This window comes from Halyomorpha halys, unplaced genomic scaffold, assembly GCF_000696795.3.
Source record: "Halyomorpha halys isolate HHAL.00 unplaced genomic scaffold, Hhal_1.1 Scaffold2238.1, whole genome shotgun sequence".
Lineage (NCBI taxonomy): Eukaryota > Metazoa > Arthropoda > Insecta > Hemiptera > Pentatomidae > Halyomorpha > Halyomorpha halys.
The window spans coordinates 117683-142651 of record NW_027108055.1 but is presented as its reverse complement, the minus strand read 5'-3'; the positions used below and the strand labels follow the sequence as shown (position 1 = coordinate 142651).

At 31.6% G+C, this 24969-nt stretch overlaps 1 protein-coding gene across 1 annotated transcript in view; it reads left to right on the top strand.

Annotated features, from left to right (window-relative positions):
- Positions 1–10426: 10426 nt before the first annotated feature.
- Positions 10427–24969, top strand: part of LOC106691317 (facilitated trehalose transporter Tret1) — a 31156-nt gene continuing 16613 nt past the window's right edge. The window contains exon 1 of the mRNA XM_014437050.2: positions 10427–10541. Coding sequence (XP_014292536.1) covers positions 10457–10541 — 85 coding nt within the window. The 5' untranslated portion in view covers positions 10427–10456. The remainder of the gene's footprint in view (positions 10542–24969) is intronic.

Here is a 24969-nt window from a genome sequence, read left to right as displayed (position 1 = left end):
AGTATCAGTGACATTCTTCAAGCCGTCACATGACTTCTGTCACTGGACTATTTATGTCGAACAATTCTGAATCACAATATTCGCATCGTACCAACCGCTGTCTGTATTTTTTAAGATAAGCAACCATTCCTTCTACACCCACTTCTGATTCAGCCGCGATAATGAGTTCTCTGCATTGTGATTGCAAGCTGTTGCGAGAGAACATTAAAACCGTTTTTACTAGTTTTACTAGAGTGCAGAGTTACCCTTACAATAAATAAACAAAATCAAAATGATCATTGCATGCTGTTGGCAGTGGAAAAAAATGTATAATTGTAATTAAACACGACGACTAGCCACTAGTCGTTTGGTTCTTTTATCAGAATTCCATGTTAATTTCTTGTACGGATGGAATCATAGGCTGTGGGTCTGTTTACAAAGTTTACGTTAATATCAATTGTGCACATCTACGGGGAGTCCCAGGCATCAGTAAGCAGGATAGAGAATTTGAGTCTCTCGATCGCAAATGCAGCAGACGACATATAACGCATAACGCGCCGACTGCGCAGGGTAAAGTACGGGTTAATGAAGCTCCTGAAAGAGATTTATTCTGCTTGGAGGTGATATGCTGATATTGGCACTTGCCCTAAGACAGAGAAGTCAGCAATCATTCAAGATCCTACTGCGAGACACAAAAGTAATCACCTTTACCAGGCAAATAAAGTGGAGAGGGAAAAGAAGGAAATTTACAATAAATGCATCACTTTCCTGTTCGTATAGGGCTTAGAGAAAAAGATTACAACATAAGACCCCTCTGGTTCGGAGCTCACTGAACAATTCCCAACACAACTAGAAGCTCCATGTAGGAACTCAGGATCGATATCCAGAACCTAGCAAAGTTGACAGAAAATATAATTCTTGACTCCCAGGAAATCATCCACTATCACATGTATGGTTCAAGATGAAGATAGGGATTATCCAGAGGAAGGATGGTATGCATACTTTATTTATTCATTTTTTATATATTCTTTAATATTATTATTATTAATAGTATGCATAGTAGGACTGGCCAGTCTACTAGTATGCACAGTAGGACTGGCCAGTCTGCTAGTATGCATAGTACGATTATCCAGTCACGATTAGTATTATATGAGTACAAAGGATTATACACACACCGACTTGGGTAAGGTTGACGGTGACTGACTCAGAAAATCTTAGTGAATCTTGTACATTCCCTTATGCCAAGGAACCCAAGAGCGTGGCAGATGAGTAGAAGAAAACAAGCCAATCACTGAATACAAACTACCTTCTGTGTTAGCTTAGATTACAATGGCGGGCATTCCTATTAACCTCAACGTACACCTTAGCCCCAAGGGTGTGGCCTATTTGTTTCCACTATTGAAGGAGAGTAGGGTGGTGTTATGATTCTGATATACTTTAATCAACTTATAAATAATAAATATGAGAAGAAGATGGTTAGGGATGCGGTCAGAGAACAACACAAATAAGCTTAAAAGACGCATTTATTAGTGCTAACGTTTCTCCCAGAATTTATAGCCTTCATCAGGGCTAAGAAAAAAATAAGATAAAACCAATGAATAAACGGATATATAGAATGATGAAAGTAAACAATTGTACAGAATGAAAATAGATAAAAATGTAGTAATGTAAGAAGAGGAGAATACTCACAAAACGTATATGTAGGTAATTAAATATGTAAGTAAAATAGTATAATTAATGGAATAAAAATATAAAGTTATATTATGCAAATGAAACAAACAAATATGAATATTTTAATCAAAAATTAATGTTATGGAATACAATATTTAACTAATTTAACTGAAAACCTCACGACTACCGACAAATCTTTATGGTCAACACCTTTCTTAAACCTTTAAGCCACATCCTGATATCCTTAATTCAACCCACCTGGAATATATTGAAGAAGAATTGAATACCCCACTCTAAATGACCTCCACATAATCCCACATCACCAGTTTGGATTCCGAATATCCCACTCCACTATCCAGTAATATCATCGCGTGGTTGATGTATCACATTCATTGTAGCGCATACAGTACATTATCGAGAGTCTTTATTGATGTAGAACAGGCTTTCGATCGAGTCTGGCATCCAGGACTGCTTTACAAGATCCGTAAATTCCTACCTCCTCTATACTTCCTTATTATCCGTTCTTATCTCTTCGGCAGATTATTCGACGTAATTCATGTCAGCGCTTATTCATCCCTCTTTATCCTGAATGTATACCTCAGGGTAGTATTCTTCCCTATCTTGGTTCTATTCTTTATACAGTTTTTGCAGCTGACATCCCAACCCATCCTAATACAATCCTCATCACATATGCCGATGACACATATCTATTGTCAGTAAATAATGATCCTTCCAATGTATCCCAAATCCTCCAATCCCACATCAACGCTCTTCTGGTACCAAAACTGGAGGATTAAAATAAATTCCAATAAATCCCACAAAATCCCATTTATCCTTCGTAACAAGTCCATGACCTCCTGCCCCACAGTACCCTTTTACCCCCCCCCACTCATTCCTGTCGAACAGATTCGTTATTTAGGACTGCATCTGGACAAACGGCTGACATGGAATCCTCATACAAGACTAGAAACTGCTCGTCGATTCCGACTATTACTACATTTAGTAGACAAACGGTCCAAACTTGCAATCCATTACAAAAGACTGATCCACACGACTATTATAAGGCCTATCTGGACATACGGAGTTAAGCTTGAGGTTTAGTGGAACCATCGAATTACCTCCGAATCCAATCCTTACAATCCAAAATCCTTCGTAAAATTGTTAATGCTACTTACTTTATCACAAAGCAATTCATCCATCAGGACTAATGAAATATGAACTATTATTGAAGTAAAATACTACAATAAAGAAATAAATTATAAAGTTAAGTAAGACAAAGAAGTAATTAGAAAATATGGCAATAGTAATATCTGATGAACAAAACTAATAACGTTGTTAAGGAAAGAATAGAGAAGGTGATGGGGAAAAATAAAAATAAACTAAAATATAAAACACACTTGGCTTGGAAGATGTCGGACATCCAAGTGATTTTACATAAAGATATTGTAATAAAAACAATAATAGATTGTTACAATTTTACTGCTTTATTTATTAATCAAAGATCTAAAAAAGTAATTAACGAAACAAAAAAGTAATGACATATGTTTATCTTTATCTTTATAATATTGGTAGGTTACCGGACGGTTATGTGCTGACTTTATTTGCTACAATATCATGACAGGTTGAAGCGTTGTAAACCTGCCGATAAACTATAGTGAGTTTTTAACAACACAGCATTAATTTGATTCATTTACCTTAAAACCAACAAATAATTGAAATAATCATTTATACGAGGTGTGACAGAAAAGTAATAAGATTGGCAATACTGCAAGCGATTGTCCTTGATAGAGCACGTGTACCCTTCCCGAGCTAAGTGAGCTTCCGTTAACTGTGATTTTTGTGACTGCTCTTAGTAAAGTTGTGTTTTGGTTGTGGGTCACGCAAAATGAAAAAGAGGAATTTGGAGCAACTTTTGAAAATTTAAAACTGGCCTGTGGGAAACATGCTTTATCCTGAGCTCAAGTTTTTCGCTGGCACAAATCATTTTTGGAAGGCAGAGAACACATTGAAGATGTATACCGTTCAGTGAGGCCTTCAAACTTCCAAAACCGACGAAAACATCGAATGTGTGAACACTCTTGTGAGATCAAACCGTCGTTTAACATTATGAATGTTGAGTAAACTCGTAAATTTGAACAGGTTTACCTTTCATCAAATTTTGACATCCGAAAGTTTTGTGCCAAAATGGTGCCGAAAAACCTCACAACTCAGCAGACGGACATTTGGAAACACAAGTGTATCTACTTGACAAAATCGCTAATGAGCAATACTTCACCGGTGATGAATCATGGATTTTTAATACGAATCTGGGACCTAGGGGCAAAGAGAGGAGTGTCACACTGCAAACTATGACCAAAGAAAGCTCGAATGAGATCGAGAAATCGAAAATCAAATAAAATTAATTTTTTTTTTTGACAGAAGGGGAATTGTCCACAAAGAATTTGTTCTTCCAGGACAAACTGTTAAACACGTTTTATATAAAGACGTCCTTGAAAGACTCAGAAAAAGGGCCATTCGCGTGAGACTACACATTGCAGACAAACGGATGTTCCATCATGACAACACATTATGTCACACTGCCCTATCTATAATAGAATTTTTGACCTCAAAAGGCATTCCTGTGGTTCCCAGCCCTCCTATTCACCTGTAACTTTTACCTCTTTTGTAAACTGAAAAATGTTCTAAAAAATGTCATTTCGGGATTTTAGAAAACATCCAATAAAGTAAAACAGACATGCTGAAGACCACGCCGTGTGAAGACTTCCAGAACTGCTACTAACAGTGGGAACATCGTCGCCATCGGTGTGTAGCCGCCCAAGGGGATAACATTGATGTTTAAAAAAAAATAAAAGCTTTGGTTAATAAAATATCAGTCTCATTACTTTTTTATCCCACCTCGTAATCTCAACAAAAAAAGATTCTAAAACGAATTTCTTAAATTTCACAATTACTGACGATTGGCCCCCGTGACTAATAAATGCTAAAACTTCAAGAAACTTAAAATGGACTTTCTTTCACTTTTTAGTTGGCTATTAAATATGATTTTTTCCCCTGAAGGATTGGTGTTTAGAAGACTAACATTTCGTACGAAGATTCCTTGCCAGTAGCGTTTCTCCTATAAATATGCAACTTTGGTCCGCCCCGAAGGCTTTCAGATGTTTTGGAAAGTATGGACAAATAGCCACAACAATGTCAGGTATGCAGACCCTAATAAACAGTAATTAATGCATTTTTATAAATTCATAAGGAACTAAAATGTCTCAACATAAATTATATATTTTTTAAAATACTTAATTTTTCAAAACAGTCAGTGTGTGTTCACCCCCTTTGAAATCTCTCCTGGTCAAATTAATTGCTACGTTCAATATTTCCATTTCCTCCTAGCAGCATTTTATCACTATTAGCAACAGTTGAAATCTTCGATAAGCCGAAAATCTTCTTTGTTTTGATCCATTTCTTTAATGGGGTGTATAAAAAAAAAAAGTGACCGTTTTTCAACCAAATATTTGTATTATTATTTCTTTGATATAAAATACAATTAATACTCAAAACGTAGTCCATTGTTATCTACCGTTATTAGCCATTTGCTAGCTAATTGCTTGGTCCCACGCTGAAACCATTCTTTGGGATGGCTGTCAAAGAAATTCTTGGACCGCAATTTCAACTTCCGCAAAATTTTTAAATTTTTTGCTTTGGAGGAAATGGGCCATACATTGAAACATGTAGTAATCTGATGGTGCAAGGTCTGGACTATGTGGTGAATGAGGCAGGAGTTCCAACCAATGAAGTCCTTTCAACTTTTCTTTGGTTCGATGGGAAGTGATTGCTGAGGAGTAAGTTCGTGAGGGACCAATCTACTGCTCTTTATCACCTTTCCCATGGAGAGTAGATGGCGACTAACAGCATCTTTCGACACACCACACTCCCTAGTAAGTTTGTGAGTACACACTCTCCACTCCAATTCGTCAGTTCCACAAACCACTTCTGACTACGGAGCATGCGTTGTAGGTGTTTTCTCCTCCAAAATCCTGTACTGCACATGCTCTATCCAGTTCTGGATAAGAAGTGGGTGTTGGAACAGGCCTACTCAGTTGACTAGACTACCTTTCCTAGCCTCTCCTCGACCTACTTCTGCTACTTTACAAATAGAAATTCCTCGATCAGTTTTTTCAAAACTCTTTTTCATTAATATCGTAAGATTATGAATCGATATTTTAATGCTATGTATCGAGGTTTTAACATTCCGACAACAACAATATGGTAAATGTCGTTATATATTTAGCCACATCTGCGAGGATACCCGTTCCCCCGGAAACCACTGTCAACACACATAGGGTAGGGGTACCTGTGTTTGTGTATCAAACTTGGTTTTGTGTGTCTGAGATTTTCACACATCTCTTGCTATATTTCAAAGGCCAGAAGCCAATTAAGCAGGTAGAAACCCTTCCTAGAACTTTCCCATTCCCTCTTGGGCCTAGGAGAAACGCTCACGTAGGGGGCGTTTTGTCACCAATGGCCAATGAGGAATTAGATTCGGAAAAGGTAACGCCTCTAAGGGGAGGTAGGAGAAAAGAGGTAGGAAAACTAGACCAGGAAAAGAGGATTGAAGACGAAGACACAGAAGTAATAAGACGGGCTAGAGAAGAGGTCCTGAGAAGGGCTCTTCAGAAATAGAACTCTATGGTTCTTTAGACATTCAGTACGACAACGCGGCTATGACAACACCCAAGTTACCAACTTCCCGACATGAATCATACAAAACAGAAGAAGCTATTAAGATATATTAGGTAACAATTCATAATATAATCCAATATTTTATGGCAAACCAATTATCTGAATCATTTCAATCATTTTAATAACATCATTGTAAATTAAAACTTATCAATCATTGTAAAGAAATACTTAGTTCCTTTATATAGTTTATTTACTACCATATTACACAATACCACCCCTTATTATGTCATATAATTAATAGTAACAACATTTTATAAATATAAAGGTTTTATAATTTTTATTCATTTTATAAATTGGCAAACACACAAAAAGCCTCTGGAGAAGAATCCTATTATCATAATAGTTTTGCAGGAATCAATATAAATTAATTAATTAACTTATTTTGAATAATTGCCTTCAGCGATCATCTTGGCATCCTGACTAAATCTCTAGACAGTACATAGCATTAACCATGTCAAGTAAACTGGGTGGGGGAAAAACTAACCACTCTCAAACCAAAAAATGTAATTATAAACCTATTTAATTTCATGCCAACAGAGGCTGAGAGTTGTCCGATCTATGTTTCCTCTGTCATAAAAAGCCATAAATTACAGAATTTATCACGATTTAATCCCATTTAAGGACCTGAAATCTACTTTGAAACATTAAATATTTGGCTACAAATTAAATCAAGAATCAATAAGAAGATAACAGTCCCAGTGAAAGATAAAGAATAACCTAAAGATACGAGTAACCTCATATTACTTAATAACTTAAGAGTCCGAGAATAGGGGGGGGAGCGTAGTGGACCTACCCAATTCCGAACTAGTTGTGCGTTACCAAGTTTCGGACTCTCTCTTGGTTTTTCTCTCCCGGTCGAAGAGATCTGTTGTGGTTTGGAGGGGAGAAGGAGGAAGGGTGGGGGGTGCACGAGTTCCCTTCTCCTACAGGCAAACTCATTACAGATGCACTACTCTTAACTTATTGTTTGTTGGATGTAAGCCGATTTCGGCCACTCCAGGGAAAGGAAGGTAATGCTTTTGGGGGTGTCACATAACCTGCTCATGTGTAGCTTAGCAATAATTTAAATTCAAATAGCTCAACCAATTTTCAAGTTTGGTGGCTTAGGTTATTCACTCAGATTTTGTGAATCTTTTGAAACTATTTGACATAAAATTACTGGAATTAAATCTGTCCGTCTGTTACTTCGGGCCAGGTTTTGAGCAAACTCCACAACCGATTTTTAAGTACGATGTCTTAAGTTACTCAGTAATATTCTGCGAGTGTTTTCAAATGATTTCAGCTAAAAATATTGAAATAATATTTTATTTTATTTCGTAACCTTCTAAAGTGATTCAGCAATCCTATTGGCAGTGCAGCAGATATAGTCAGGACATATAACCGTCCGGTAACTACAGCTTTCTACTCTAATCACTTTTTCAGTTCTCCTGCACGCACAATATTATTTAGTAAATATCGAATTTCATAACTATATTGACTGAGGTATATTGTAGCCATAATATTGACACCTGACCAGTATCCAAGTTCCAAGTTGATCACAGTCATCATATTATACTTCATCGAGAAATAAAGTAAACTTAAGGAATATTACTCGGTATTTTAGAGAGTAGATTAGACATTATTGCTGCAGAGCGTTATTCATAAGAAGTATAAACAAATGTTATGGAATGAAAAATAACTTCATTGTTTGATATCAACATAAGCATAACACAGTAGGCTATAAATATACAATTAGAGGTATAAACATTAAAATGACTCCAGTGTTACAATTATATGTTTAATATAATACAATTACATCAAATCGTATAATGAATAATTATTAACATCCTTTATGATCTATGTAATCAAATTTCAAAAAGAGTCGTGGAGAAATAAACCAATAACTTGTTGAAACATAACCTAAGTATGCACTGTTTAATCTTTTCCGAACCAGTAGGTGTTATTGGAGACACTCAGCAACCTTCTTGAAACGTTGTTGGACCACTAATATAGTATAGATTATTTTATTACTAAACTTTAAATAAAGTTTCGATAAATTCATCCAAATTATAGTCAAAGGAAATCAATAGAAATGTAAAATGGCAATACATAATAAAATAAAAAATAATTTGATTGAAAAAAACCTAACAACATTATCTTAGTGCTAATATTTTTTCTAAGAGACGGTTATTGCATATCTCCTTGAACTTTTAGTGGATTGTAAGTGATGTCAATAGAAAAAAATGAAACTTATTACAGTAGTCGGGTGCCTTCCATATCTGAAAGAAACTCGAGTCCTTCTATTAATTAATAAATGGTTTATACTAATTATTAATGGCCAACGTTTCGACCACATAGCAGGTCTTCATCAGGCCTAAAATAAAATGATACAGCTAATGTAAGAGTATAAAAGTGACATGTAAATAAATCAGATATACAGATAGTATAGGTTGTGAATTTTATATCGGTTTACATGTCACTTTTATTAACTTTAACTACTCTATTTCTTTTTACTTTAATAATCCAATTAAAAGGGAATGAAGTATCTAAAAGAAGCTGCTAACTATCTTTTAAAGCGGTTTAAATCCGTTTTTCCCTTATTTATATAGTTTAAAATTTAAAACCCTTTATTTTCAATAAAGAAACAAGATTTATCTTTATAAATAATTACTTGAAAGGAATTTATTCCTATATTAACTTCTTAATATATAAAGAAGATCTGTGGGATGAGTCGAAACTTTGTCCATTAATAAACAGCAGAGATTATTTCTTTATTGTTTTTGTTTTATTTTTCACCGCAACCCGGACCATTTCCTTCAAATTCACTTACCGTCAGTTATCTATTTATATCATAAGGTTTTCTTATAGCTGTTTGTGGAAACTAGTCTGACATTTCGGTAAGAGTTATCAACTCCATAGTACAGTAATCAGCCAGAACGTTGTTTAAAAGAATTGTTTATTCGGTTTGGAGAAGTTTTCAAAATTGTCTAGAGTCATAATAAAGATGGACTTCCAATTTGTTCGTAAGGTTTCGAACTGTGGTATTAGTATAGTAGTATTGAATTGGCTTACCTTTAGGATTCTGCATGACCTGTTTTAACGGTATAATAAACAACATAAATTCAATATTTATATCACAAATCACAAGATTTTTGTTTAAATATAATACAATGCAATCGACAGTTAAGGTGATGTTTGCCTATGTATACGGACTGACCTCTCGGGAATATTCCTAATATCATACTATAACTAAATACATGAGGTGATTTCAATAACTAATATTAAGAAATAAAATAAAATTGAGAGAGAAAATAACGAAGATAACAAGAAATGATGTGATGTAATAAATTAAATCAGTTATATGTAGTTTTACATATTTGTTTTGTTAAGGTAATTAAATATTTCCGGAATATGAGGGCTATAATATCATACTATAACTAAATACATGAGGTGATTTCACAGCAATAACTAATATTAAGAAATAAAATAAAATTGAGAGAGAAAATAACGAAGATAACAAGAAATGATGTGATGTAATAAATTAAATCAGTTATATGTAGTTTTACATATTTGTTTTGTTAAGGTAATTAAATATTTCCGGAATATGAGGGCTTTATCATATGGTATGGTACTCCGCTGTCTATGAGATGCCTGCAGTCTGTCAGTATGTTTTTAACAGTCAGTGGTTCGTCACACTGTCTACATGTTGGTCTAGATGTTTCTGACAGTAAGTATTCTTGGGTTAGTCGAATTCGTAGTCTGTCCAATTCGTAGTCTACAACAAGATTAGCGACCTAATTGTCTTCATCGATTCAATTATTACTAAAATCCCATTATATAACATCGTTCAGTAATAAATAAATATCGTGAGCATAAGGCACCGACATTTGTCAAATCAATTCCAGAAGAAACAATTTCGCATATGTTATCCCTGTAAACTTGGGAATTTTAAATTATTCGGAAAAAAAGAAGGTAGGAAAGTAATTACATAAAAGCGTCGAAGTCGAGAAAGGAAAGTCTAGTGGCTCATCAATCCCCGCACCGAGTGATAATGAGTGATAAGAAAACGGTGAGAAGGCAGTAGTGCGGCGAGATGGTGACCGTGAAGGACTCCAAGGAAGCCATCGTCAAGAGGGACAGGCCGTCCAGGCTCAAGCTGTATTTGTCCGTATTTGCCGGTGAGGAATACATAACAAATAATAATAAAATTAAACATCAAAATAAATAATAATTACAATAAAAAATAATAATTTTTTTTAAAAACAAAGTATTTAAATTTTAAAAATTAATAATTCTGTGTGATATAATAAACTGCTAAGTACTTATTCAAAAATTTTTTTTGTGATTTTATACAACTGTTTAATTTTATAAAAAAAATTTCCACAGGTTTTATTTAAATACAATTAAAACAGGAATAGTAATAATAAAAATAAAAAATATTTAAAAATTACATATTCTGTTCGTATCTTTATATTTAATATAGCTATTCTTCATCGTTTTCATTTTTACATATTGCTAATTATAATGAAACTGTATGCGTTTCTTAAACTGATACCTATTTTATATTATTTTATTTTTGTTTTGTTATTATAATTTTATGATATTTTATTTGAATAAAATTACAACCGGAATGAATGAAATAATTTCATATAAAAAAATTTTTTATCTTTATAATTAACTTATTTAACACAGCTATTCTTCATTGTATTTTATTTTTACATATTGCTGATTACAAAGAAACGGTATGAATATTTTAAACTGATACCTACCTTATAATTTTTATTGATTGTCTTATTTTTATTTGAATAAAATTAAAATAGGAATGAATGGAATAATTTAATTTTAAAATAATTATATCTTTATGATTAAATTATTTAATACAGCTATTCTTCATCGCATTTAATTTTTGCTAATTATACTGATATTCATTTTTTTTTTTTATTGTTTATAATGGTGATATTATTTGAACAAAATTAAAACAGGTATGGATAAAATAATTTAATTAAAAAAAATTATATCTATATAAATAACTTATTTAACACAACTATTCTTCATTACACTTTATTTTACATATTGATACATAGCTAAAATTGCTACATCATAAAAATCAATTAATTGCACGTTCTTACTATAAAATGAATCATTTATAAAGGGTGTGTCCATAAAATATGCCCGAAATTAGAAGGAAACGATAGTAGACCTCAAATACAATAAAAAAATTATTGTTTTTTCAATATCAGATAGGTCTTATACTAATTTCATTTACTTTGACAGAGCATAAATGCCGAGTTTATATTAAAAAAATTCCTATTATTTTGTTTATTTGAAAAACTGAACACCAGTCAGTGATAATAAAATATAGATAGACATAACAAATGAAAGAATTTGATATTTAACTATAAGAAAAGATAAATAATTTGCGTTTCCATGGTTGTTATGGCAATTCAATTAATTCTCCTAAATGAGAAAACATTTGATTGTATTTTTCGTTAAGTTAGTGGAAATATAAATAGTACTTCTGTGAAGTAAGCAAAAAATAAAGTCAATCATGATTAAATGCACTAAGAATTTAACCAATAATTATTAGACTAGTACATGTAAAAAAAATTAGATAAATTGAAAAACTATAAAAAATTCGATCTGTTGAATCCAACATGATATTTCTCTAAAATACCCTCTTCATTCAATAAAATAAATAAATTCCTTACGTTACAAACTAATTATTTTTATTTTTTGTCTTGGAAAATTACTTTATCCAATGTATAATATAAGTGCATTAATAACCCTTAAAGTCGGTAATGACACTCCGTTGTCTACCTTTAGAAGTACTGAACGTGCGATATGGCCAACACCGAGCACTAACCTTCTGGTTAATCCACATACTGGTGTGAGGTAACCATTTTTAGTATTGATCAGGCCTCTATAAAACAGTGCTTTTTATTTTTACCAAGACCATCAATTTAAAAAAAAAAGTACATAAAACAGGGTTCGGTCTATTGCCTTACTATTTTAAGTAATCATGATTATTCATTATTACAAATTAACTTAAGTTTTATTGCATCTTATTTTTTTGTACGATATGAATCATTCATATGTGATTAAAATCCAAAATTTTCGCCGTCTAAATAGTTAAATAGAATATTTTACGTACCTTCTGAATCAGAAACATAATTTTTATTAGAATATGACAGTAACACGACTATTTTAAGGTCTCCATTTAGTTATTATTGTATTAAAATAAAAAATAAAATAATGGCTACCTTTATACATAAAACCTATATGATTTTCAGATTCAGCGATTTTTCACCAAAATAAACAATAAGATTTTAATAAAAAAACAAACAATATTGTTAAGGAAAATTTTCATAATAGCATGGAAAATCATATAGTTAAAATTATTAAGAACTAGATTCTGGTGATAAATGAATAAATTATATAACACAGATCAACTTAAGGAAAGGAAATTGATAAATATAAATAGATCTTCTACTTAGTACATTGTTGGAAAAAAAGATTTTTAATGTGTGCTAAATAAGTTTACTTCCATAACTCTGCAGTAGATAAAGAATATGGATGGGTTGCTTTATAATGGTTCTATAGTACATTTTCAATAATTTTACACACAATACAATGTAATTTTAAATATTCTCTCTTTTAGAAAAATTACAAATTTTCAATTAATTTACCTGAAAGAGAGAACCTTGAATTGTATTTTTTGTAAAATTAGTGCTAAGTACTTAAAACCACTGTGATGTAAGCCATTATTATGATTTAGTGAGACAGGAGTTTTGAAACAGCCGAGTTGACGATAAAAATAGATAATGAAAATAATACTTTCCTTATTCGTGAATCAGGTATGAATAAATATAAGATTATAAATAAATACTAGATTATAAATAAATACATAAGACCCGTGTATAATTTATGGGTAATTATTTACATTCTTATATAATGTAAGAAGCGTTAGATAATTTTCTTGTTCCTAATTCGTGAATATAATCCGTAGGTTTAAAGATTACAAATCTCGTACTAGGTTATTCACAAGATTTAAATCATGAGGCAAAAATATCTTGTATAAAAACTTATCTAAAGAAACAGTTATGAGATAATTAGGAAAATAATCCGGTTTTTTTTTTTCAAATGGAGAATTATTGTGTTTGTTTATTCTATAACAGTACGCATTATTGAAATATAATAAACAGAGATAGATTAGCGCAGCTCAAAACTAATTGGATATTTTAAATGAGAGTATAAAAATCTAAGTGGAGAAGATGGTCGGAGGTTGCGCTCAGCAAATAAACAAAAAAATATTTATTCGTGCCGACGTTTCGGCCTGATTTTCAGGTCTTCATCAAGTAGTTATAAGCAGAGATTCTAAACAGTTTAGCCAGAATCTCTGCTTATAACTCCTGAACGGCACGAATAAATAATTTTTTGGTAATTTGTGTTTTTTTACGGACCGCACCCCTCCTCTCCCCCCCCGAACATCTTCTCCACTATTTATCTACGATCAACTATCTGCATCGCATTATAAAAATCTAGTGGACGCATCACAAACCTTTTACTTACCAAAAACAATACTTCCCCATAGTATATATTTCATATATACCAGTCCGAAAGAGAAATCTAGCAATTTTTCTAACCATCATGGAAAATAATAATTATTCATAATTTTTATACGTCCATTGTTTATTCATTCAAAATGTGTGTTTCCGTCGAAAACCTGGAACTCTAAATTTTTGACGATCGTAATACAACATTGTTATTTTAAAGTTAATTGAAAATAAAAAGCAAAACGATGTTTTATGACTGAATGAGAATGAAAACGGGACTAGAAGTATAACAATAGTTTTTAAAAAAATCTATAATTTCTTTTAACAAAAAATTGAAATTAAGGCAGCGTTGCCGTGTATTTCAGGCATATTGTAAGAACAGGAAAAAAAAATATGAATTAGTTTTACCACACAATCGTTCGGTAGAATATGATTGCAATAAAAAAATATTTATATGAATATGACATATCTCTTTATCTAAATAATACCTTTCCATATCATGGCCATGGAATACTCATCTCAAAATGCACTAATAATTTCAAAAGCTTCAAAAATGATACCCTTCCCGGGCCACCGTACGTGGCTATAATCCAGGTGTGAAAAGTGCAATTTGCAAAGTGCAAAGGGAGGAGAGAGGGTGGGAGGGAGGGAGAGAGAGAGAGGAAGGGAGAAGGGAGGGAGAGAGAGAGGGAGAGAGGAAGAGAGAGAGAGATGTTGCAATAAAAATTATAATATAATTATTAGTTGTAAAGTATGAGGTCGTATGTAAAGTATATTTTAAATACAAAATACTCAGAGCAAAAAAATTCTACTTTATACTTATTAAATCTGATACTTCATAATTCTTCCGAATCATTTTTTTATGTATCTTCTGATTCAAATAAGCCATTTTTAGTTAATATTTCAAACCAGTAAGTTTATAATATGCGTATATTAATAGTGAATTATCTTTAGTGATATAAAGAAGGATCTGAACTAATATAAAAACGTCCACTATAATTATCGATTTTAGTCTGGTTTCTAAAACCAAGAGTGCGAGATTAGAAGATTACCCGAAGATAAAACTCTTAAAAATATACACTCATTACTAATTAAATTCTTATCGAATCCGATTGTTTGGAAAATGATTTCAGGGTTAGTAAAGAACTTCCTATACCTTTCGATTGCTAAATAACACAGATTTTGACTTTTGATCGTTTTGAAAAGTTGAATGAACCTCGGACATGATCATGAAGTTTGTATAAATCATTTGAGGCGAATGGTTCATATCCGACTTGATTCATTTTCTACAATATTTCAGGAGATAAGAAAAATTTTTTTTTTGTCCTGCTTTCAACCAAAGTAACTGCATGAAGCTTATACAAGATTTTTAGCCAGTATGATACAACAATCACTATTACAAATATTATCTATATATACCTATTTGTTTTGGTAGAAAAATTAATAAAAACCATATTTGCAAGCCAATTTTTTATATTTAATGCGTCATATATTACAATATATTTAATCTGTATATATAAATGAGAATGGTCAAATCTTTGTCTACAATAAACTTTTGAATTAGTGGACCGATTTAAGTGCAGTTTTTTCAAAATGTTCAAGGAAAGGTTTAAAGATAATGAAATTCTCGAGTAGAAAAAAGTTATGAACAAAATTGAGCGTTTTTGGTTTCTAGCTTAGAAAGCATGCGTTTTTTCACTGTTATTGCACACCAATCAATTCGTCTCTTGCTGAGGAATAAGTAAAATGCATTACTGATTTTATTAAGCTATATTATCTTTACGAAAAATTATAAAAATATAAAGGGGTAAAGTAGATCAGACATTTTTTTTCTAGAAAGGAGCATTTCATATTTGTTTTTAGTGTCGTCCCAAACTACTAAATACCATTTTTCAAAAAAAAATTATAAATTTTTCACCTCGATTTATTGGGAGGGATTTTCTTTTCTCCTGCTGAAAATTTTTCATATAATCGTTCATAACTCCCCTGCATTTTATCCAATTTCTAAATTAATAGAACCGTTGGAAAGCTGAATGAAGCCTCAGTGAAGGCATTAAATGTTAGATATAATGCCTTGATAAGGGCAAACTATGGATTTCAAAACATCACATGTTTTATATTTTATATTCAAATTTAGTGCAGATTGGTTAAAGCTGTGTTGAAATTATTTCCATTTTTTTTTTTCAAAAAGGAATCAAAGACCGATGAAGGGCGAAAATGTTGGACTAAAAAATTTTATTTTTCGAAAATTCGCATTTAAGAGTTTCTTGAGGTGTTAAAAACGAATATCAACTTTGTTTCATTCCTAACAAATCTTTTACCACACTTTCAAAGGTCAGTCGTTCCGAATTGTTTCAATGTAGTAGTAATGAGCAAATTTTTGTTTATGAGTATCTTGAGGCATTTTTTTTTTTGGAATACTTGTATTTTATTTTATTTTAGTATGTATCAGATTCATTCATCACTATTACCTATTGCCCACAACCGTGTGGCAGATTGTAATATCTATCAATTAATAAATCTATCAAAAGAAATAATAGCATATGTTTTGATAATTTTTTTTTTCAAATTATTTGTATACGAATTTTAGATAAATTGCCAAGTAACCAGTAAAAATTGACTAATGTTAAAAGAAAATTTAACAATGTTAACAAATACTACCTTGAGAGTGGCACTGGCAGTGAGGAGTTCAAGTTTAGCTCAATTTTCTTTTTTTTAATTTCATACTCTAGAATAAATAAAACTAAACGAAAATAGCCTATTAAATGAAACAATAATATAATTAAATTACATAAATTAATATAAACAAATAAAATTTTAGTAACAAAGCAAACAAATAAAATTATTGTTTAACTGGTGAGATGGAATTTACAGATACAACTAGTGATGGAAAATCTAAAGGACCTCAAATTTGTTTTTATTAATTCAATTATAAATTAATGTCCTAAATTTTGCTTATTTTAAATCACTTTTAATATTTTGCATACCAAAATGCTTTTATTAAATTAATTATTAATGACTGAAATCGACGAACAAATTCTATTTAATTTTTATCTAAAATTTTCATAATTTGTGCAGGATAATTCCCTATGGTTAATAGAATAGAGAGAGCAATATCTTATTGTTTGATACTTATCAAATACTGCTAAAACTTTAAGTTATATAGAAAAATATTTCATTCCCTGAAAATTTGAGTATTTTCATTTTAACTTCTGACTGTACGTTAAATATTTATGAAACACTATTCTCTCTTAGAAACCATTGTAACTACGTATGGGAATACGAGAAGAAAAAAAGGCATAATAATATGGAGATATTTTATTGTGAAATAGCATTGTACAAGTATTGTTTTTATATAAATATAATATATATTTTGAAGTGCTAAAACAATAGTTGAACCGAGTCAAATGAAGCGATGCTCGACATAGTTATCTGCAGGCTCATTGTTTGGAAAAGGAGTCTAATCCTATAGATAATGACAAGACAAACAAGTGAATGTTCAAAAGGACAACTGCGCTATGTGAAACATTCGATCTCTTTTCGGTCAATAACTGAAATGTTTTACAATGTTGACAGAACACTAATTTTGCCAAGGTTGTTTACTGGGTGTATCATAGCCTGGACTAAATACAAATAGAGAAAAAAATGAGGTACGTCTACTAAAAAATAATTTATGGTAGTTAATTTTAAAGTTGTTCAAGCCAATTGTCAGTGAATAATGATCCTTCTACTGTATCCCAATCCCTCCAATCCCATAAGATCCCATCCCTTGAAGATGGCCTCGAGATCTTCTTTAGAAGTGTTTTTGGAGTTCTATCAATGGGTAGATTCTCCACATGTTTGTATCATGTCATAATATCCCTTACAGCAAATTTACTTGATGTGTAAATATGTATACAGTTGTAAATAACAATAAATAAATTATAAAAAAAAAAAAGTTGTTCAATTACCTTATGAGGTATTCGTATTCGCCTAGATATTATGGAATATTTTATATATATATATACACTTTCCTTAATGTTCTCCTGACTCATATTTTAGACCAAAAACTAATATCGTCTTGAACTTAAGTTCATTAAATGGATGCTAAACTAGTGGGAAACATTGTTGGAAACTAGATTACATAAAATGTTTCTATTATAGGCAACTGGAGTTGAGTAGGTTTAATAGCCCTTTTTTTTCTTTTTTTTTTTTTCTTTATTTATTTTATACCAGATCGGCCTGGTGGCTCTTACATGGTTGATATAACCGTTGCATTATATTTTTTTTTAACAGTTGATTATGGGTGTGTATAGTCTCGTACAAAAGACACCCCTAACAAAATACAATGTTATAATTAAAATAAAGATAAAACAAATAGATAAGAATAATGCTTCTTAATAAAAGGGATAAGTAAAATTAATAACAAAAAATAATGATATTTGTACACTTTACAAAACCAACAATTGCCCTCTAATTGTAAAAAGAAACGTAATTAGAAAAAGGGATGAGAGAAGAAAAAAAATAATATATAGAGGTAGTGTGGGTAATGAATTAATAAATATAGAATTTATAACAGAATGTCCTGCAGTAGCCTGAGCTTCAGTCTTCGGGTTAAGGTTGGGTTTCCCAGGTTGTAGGTCATTGCTCCTTTAACTGTCGGGAACTGGGAGTGGGGGACTTCATGAACCGTTTTTTTATGTAATCCTCTATTGACTCCATATGTAATTACCGATGCAATTGGCTATTTCTTATGAACCAAGGAGCATTAACTGCGATTCTGAAATAGTCCTTTGAATAGGTATTAGAATTAAGAAACAATGTAGTTTAGATTGATCTAGAACATCATCATAATTTGTTGTGGTCTTCTAAAAATTATCTATTTAGCAAATCAGTTTTGTTCCGAGTAGCAGCAATAAAATTGTCTTTAGAAGTATTTACAATTTCTCTTTTCCATTTGGTTTCATCTTAGCTTTAATAAACGTTTGTAAGCAGAAGCTGGCTCTATGTCCAGCAATATCGAGACGATGGAACGACTCATCATATCTAAGCACTCACAAAAAGAGCATGGAAATGATGAAGAATGCCTTGGAAAACTTTGAGGATACGAATTGTGCTGGCGAGGAGGTTGTATTAAAGAAGCAGAAGAATAAGAATGAGACAAACCATATGCACAACAATGACACAAGAATAAATTAAGGTTTTTTTCTGTCTAGATATTTTGGAAATCCATTTCGCCATTTATCCTCAGTAAAACGATGAAATGTTGATACCAATATTAATAAAACAAATGAGATAACAAATGTGTACATATTTTTCTCTTTGTTAATTGAATACTGGGCAAATTAAAATGCTATGGACTAAATCATCAAAGTAAAGGCCCAACTGAGATCGAATTGATTTCTATCAAGGTTATAAGGTGGATTTTTCCACGAGCTATGCGTACCTTGGCTGTGAATCTTGGTTTTTGCTGAAGAGCAATAAAAGGAAAATAAAAGATGGAACCATTATACTAGAAGAAGCACTTCATTTACCGATACAGTAGTTACGATGAACCTTAAGATCATGATGCCTGTTATCATGCTATAATAGGATTTTTTACTGATTGTTAATATCGGTTTATCTGTTGCAATTGAAGGTTCTTTCTTTACAATAATGTAATGAAAATTTCATCAATTTAAAATTTCTTTCGGTCGTTAAATTCCCTAATTCTAAATAACTGTCCTCCATTTCCTGTTGGACTATATCTAATAAAACAGTAGGAAATTGTAGAATAATAATATAAAATTTCAGAAGGAAATTTTACAAGTTTAAACCTGAGAAAATTTGGATTAAACCTAAATTCAATTTTTTTTTACTATATTTTATCCTTTTGTAATTTACAATTTTTTTTTTAATTCAGATAAATTCCCTCATTTTTAAAAGTGTTTGTTTCTCCTCAATAGTATTATTATTTAGTTATATATATATTTTTTAAATATTCTATTGGGGTGCTAGAAGGACCCCACATATTTTAGAGTTTTTTTTCAGAGTGTGGTATTACGGAGGTCAACATCCTTAAGCAAAACCAATTCCACTCCACATTTTATGTTTCATTTCTGTCAATAATAATAAAAAGGTTTATTATGAAAAAAAATACTTATTAATAATATTGTAATAACAAGAGTTCATTATTTTACATAATAGGTTTCCCTCACCCCCTATCAATATAATACTCCCACAGCAGATCACTACGCGTTGACGCATATTTTAATTATTTCTAAACATCATCGACCCTTTATGCTTCTGTGTGTAAATTTTATGGCCGTCATAAATATAAAGGTATTTTCCGTTGTCGAGATAATTTTTTATTTTTGTGCCTTTTTTCCCATTTCAGCGTGACATGTCGTCTCATATGACAATCCTTCAGAACTCAAATTCCGACGTGTCCTTCAGACGTGTTAAATTTTCCTTTGAGTAAATATTTTGACAGGGAATGAGATCTTGCTTTTTCGAACTAAGCTATTGTTGAATATGAATCACGATTGTTTAAAATAATTTAGGTTCAACGTTATTAATAAATTAACAAAGCAAAATTACAGCAATACGAAATAATGTATAACAGGATGCTTAAAGTAAAAAAAATACTAGGCTTTATTTTAAATAGATCATTACCACCACAGCCCATAAAAGTTGGTAAAGATGCATTATTCCTATTATAATTAATATTTGTAATCTTAGTGGATGCTTCTTGGTTTGTAAGAAATAGGCAATTGCATCGGAAATTACAAATAGAGTCGATAGAGGATTATATCAAGAAATTTTGAAAAAAGAAAGGGACCAGTGACTTACAACTTGGGAAACCCAACCTCAACCCGAAGACAGAAGACAGGCTGCATAGTAAGCAATACATAAGGTGTGAGGAACCTTAAGGTCATGATGCCTGTTATCATTGTATAACAGGATTTTTTACTGATTGTTAATATCGGTTTATCTGTTGCAATTGAAGGTTTTTCTTTACAATAACCTAATGAAAATTTCATCATTAAAAATTATTTCAAAATTAATATAAATATGTACACAATAGTGAAACTTGTAAATGGTTTGATGACTGGAAGACCGTAATGAAACTATCAGGTTTCAAAGAAGATCTGGATTTTTCTTTTTTAGTTTGGAATCAAAAATGAAATCTGTAAACGCTTGGAGGAAAATTTTGAAAATCGCTACCAGAAACCGGAACGAGAATTAGATTCCAATATGGCACATTCCTATCCTAATACGTCCCCGATAAGGTAACTATTAATCAAGATGAGCATAAGAGGATATCACTTTCGAAACTGTGGACAAGTCAAATATTGGATTCTGAGATAATATATAGAAATTAAATTGATGTAATAAAGGAAGAAGATATTGCCGTTGAAGTTTATTGAACATTAGAAATTATACGGCAGTGCGCGTCATGGTTTGTGCCAAGGTCCCCCATACGCATGGGCATACTGACAGTATTATTGAAGTAATTAAAATACTAAAACTTATTATTAATTTCGTAAGTAGTAGGTATTAAATTCAGTATAATGCTTCAGTATTTATTCTAGGGTAAATATTGACAGTATAATAGCCAGATTCGAATTTTGGATACCCGGCTGGGTTCAATTCAGGCCCAGGAAAGGTTTTAACTCGATCCTCCACATACCATTGCGGTTCCACATGACAAATATTGATTTTAGTTATTTCAAAAGTTTTGACTATCGATATTATTATTTAACCAAAAACTTTAAAAATAAATACATAAAAGAATTGTTATAATACCACTTGATATTAGGAAATGCTTTCTAATTAAAATAATAAAAGCCACCTTAGGAGAAAGAGGAATACTAGAACGCTTTAGATGGGGAGATATAATACCATGGTTAGGGCTGGTTTACCTCCGAGGTACTTACGGAAGCTGTCCGAATGTTACCAACCTTGAAAGATTCGACTGAATAATGAAAGACCCAACATTAAAATATGAAACGTGCCCTCTCATTACATACGACAATCACTAAACTTAAAACTTAATCTTATGAACTCATTATTCATACTAAATCCCATATTAAAGTAGTAACTAAACGAATCCTAAGGGTAGATGCCGATACTACCAATCGTTCTCTTCATGTAGTGACGCCCCTCCAAATCCAAATCTACCAAATTAGACTTTATGCAATATTCCCATCTACGTTTCGGTAAAAGTTGCCTCTTACACTAAGGTTCTTAGTGTAAGAGGCAATGTTTCCACCCATATTAAAACCGAGACTAAAATTAAGCAGGTATATGTGGTTATAAAAATTAGTCTGAACGTGTAACTAAAATTTTAAGGCATCGCTAAATAAACTAACATAAAACGACTATCACCAGTCTTGTCCAAAATCCTAAAACTTTACAGTACATGAATGACAGTTTCTCAACTAGTGTTTTGAAAAACAAATCCCTCCCCGAGGACCTGACACTGCAAGGTACTAATGTGGTCCTACAGTGGATTCCGAGACATTGTGGAATTTGAGGAAATGAAGAAGCTAATAGTTTTGCAAGGCTAGCAGCAGAATCGGGAAAACCAGTCCATCCAAAATCCGACTCCTTGTGGTGAATAGTAAGGACCCTAGCTAAGGAGGAAACTATAAAACAAATAGACAAGAGGGAAGGGAAAAGATAAAAATGTTTAATAGAAACCTAATCCCAGATGACCTCCCAAGAAGAAATGGAGTCGCCAACTGCCGGCTGACAACTGGCCATAACTATCCCCAGAGTCATCTCCACAAGATAGACTTTGTTCAGGATCCTACATCTGTACTATGTTGCCAAGGGAGAATTAATGAAGACCATCTATACACATGTCCTTTTTTGACTGACGTAAGAAACAAAATGTTTGCCAAAAAATCTATAAATGAAAAGTTTGAATGAGCACTTGATAAAATCAAATCTATATTGTGCAGTAGGATGTCGTATAGTCGAACGACCAACGAATTCGAATAAGAAAAAAAACTTTAATAAGAAAACTTACAAACTCCAATGATCGCTTGCTGCAAACGAACCGCTGGGTACTGTTCTCCAATCCTCTCATGTTATTTGTTACAAAGACAGGCAATTCACTGTCAATTTCTTATTTAACAGGTACTGATTTAAATGTGAAAAAAAAAAATAAAAACGTAATGAACCCTACTTCAGGTTTCCCGAACATTCGGATATTGCTCTCAAGTAGATACCATCGTCAGTATCAAACCAATATATCAATGTAAATATTTCAGATCCTGTGAAGATATATTGGACTTATATTTTTTAGGAAACTTGGTTGGTTGATTGCCTTCCCTAAGCTAAGATTTCAACCGCATCAATCAGGGGAATTACCAAGGAACAGAATAGATTATTTATAGCAAAAATACGATATCCCAATTATTACCAATCAACAAGGTTATTGCATCAGGAAAATGGTTACCACTAATAATAATACATAAGCTTTCAGGAATATAGGATCTGATCTCATGAGATTGTGAAACTATATTTGTTCCTTCTGGATTTTTTTTTTTTTTTTTGCTTTTGTCTGAGTGGTTCTAACGTCATCTAAAAAAAAAACTTGAGTTCATTTCAGATTACTCACTAAGATATGATAAAATATATTTTGATGCTAGCTACAAACAGCTTTCTGTTTATTTTTTCGTGGATTTTGTTTATTGGATCGAAAATATATACGGAACTACGAAAAAGTATATAACTATAAATCTATTTTTTATTATATATATATAAATGGAGCGGCATAGTGTAAGGCACCGATTTCGAATCCGGCAGTGACACATGATTATTTACTTTGTTACTGTAGCCAGAGTTCGCCTCGACTCATAAAGTCGGTACCCTTAATTGGGTAAAAACCTGAGGGCCGAGTGTGATTCTGATCAAATCACCTCCTTGCACAATCGTTGGTCTAGTAACAGTACTTCCTTACAAAGTACTGCACTACTGAGCATTCATGGTATAATGGACATAAGAAGTCCTCCCTTTGTCAAGGATAACCACTATTCTGTGTATTTTAATTTTATGTTAGACCATAAGGTTGGAATAAGTATTCATTGGAATAGCGTAGATATTTAGAATAAGAAAGTATAGGGCCTAAATGATTTAATATTATTCTTTTTAGTTTGTAAATAGATACTAAGAAATTAAGTTATAACTTTATTTAAATAAATATATTTAAATAAACATGTGTTTTGAGTGTTGTGGATATGTGAGTAAAAATAATAATTATTCATCTTAAAATTCAAGAATATTACAATGGGTTGTTGCGGTACATATTTAATTTAATTAATATGAATATGCACACATTTTGTGAACTGGAATACAGAAAATTATAAAATTACATCATTATAATATATAGTGGAAAAATATTTTATAATACAATTTTTTTTCACGTTATAAACTCGTGATATATTTATTTACTCGTATTTCTGTCACTGATGGATTACAATTACGAAGCTGATTTTCTCAAAACAGTTCACTAATATAATATTTATATTAACGTGTAATTAAGATTTATATTTTCCACAAAATTGAATGGCCTTGAAAAAGTCTGAAGTTTTCGTAGCTTTTCTGTAACACGAAAACGGAATCCTATGCTACTGCGAATTTAAAGGTTGATGTTATCGGCCATTATTTTAAACCTTAACAATTTAAAAAAAATGTCTCTGTAGCAAAACTGAACGTAAATAGCACTTATTTTATTAGGACTCAATAAATTAATAAACTTTAATTGATATTCTATTAAGTTTTAGAATGTTGTTGGTAGTTTTTAGGATATTGAGCTTCCTGAATACAAAATGGTGGCTGTTTCAAAATGTTAAAAAATTATATTTTCATTCTGAGCTCTATATCTTTAAAACTACCAACAACATAATAAAACCTAATAGAACACCATTTAAAGTAGAGTAAATGTTCTAAAATATAAGCCGTAATAAAGCTTTTTTTTAATTGATAGATTTATTTAGTGATAGATATTACAATCTGCCACACAGTTGTGGGCAATAGGTAATATTGATAAATGATCTCATACATACTAAAATAAAAAAAAATA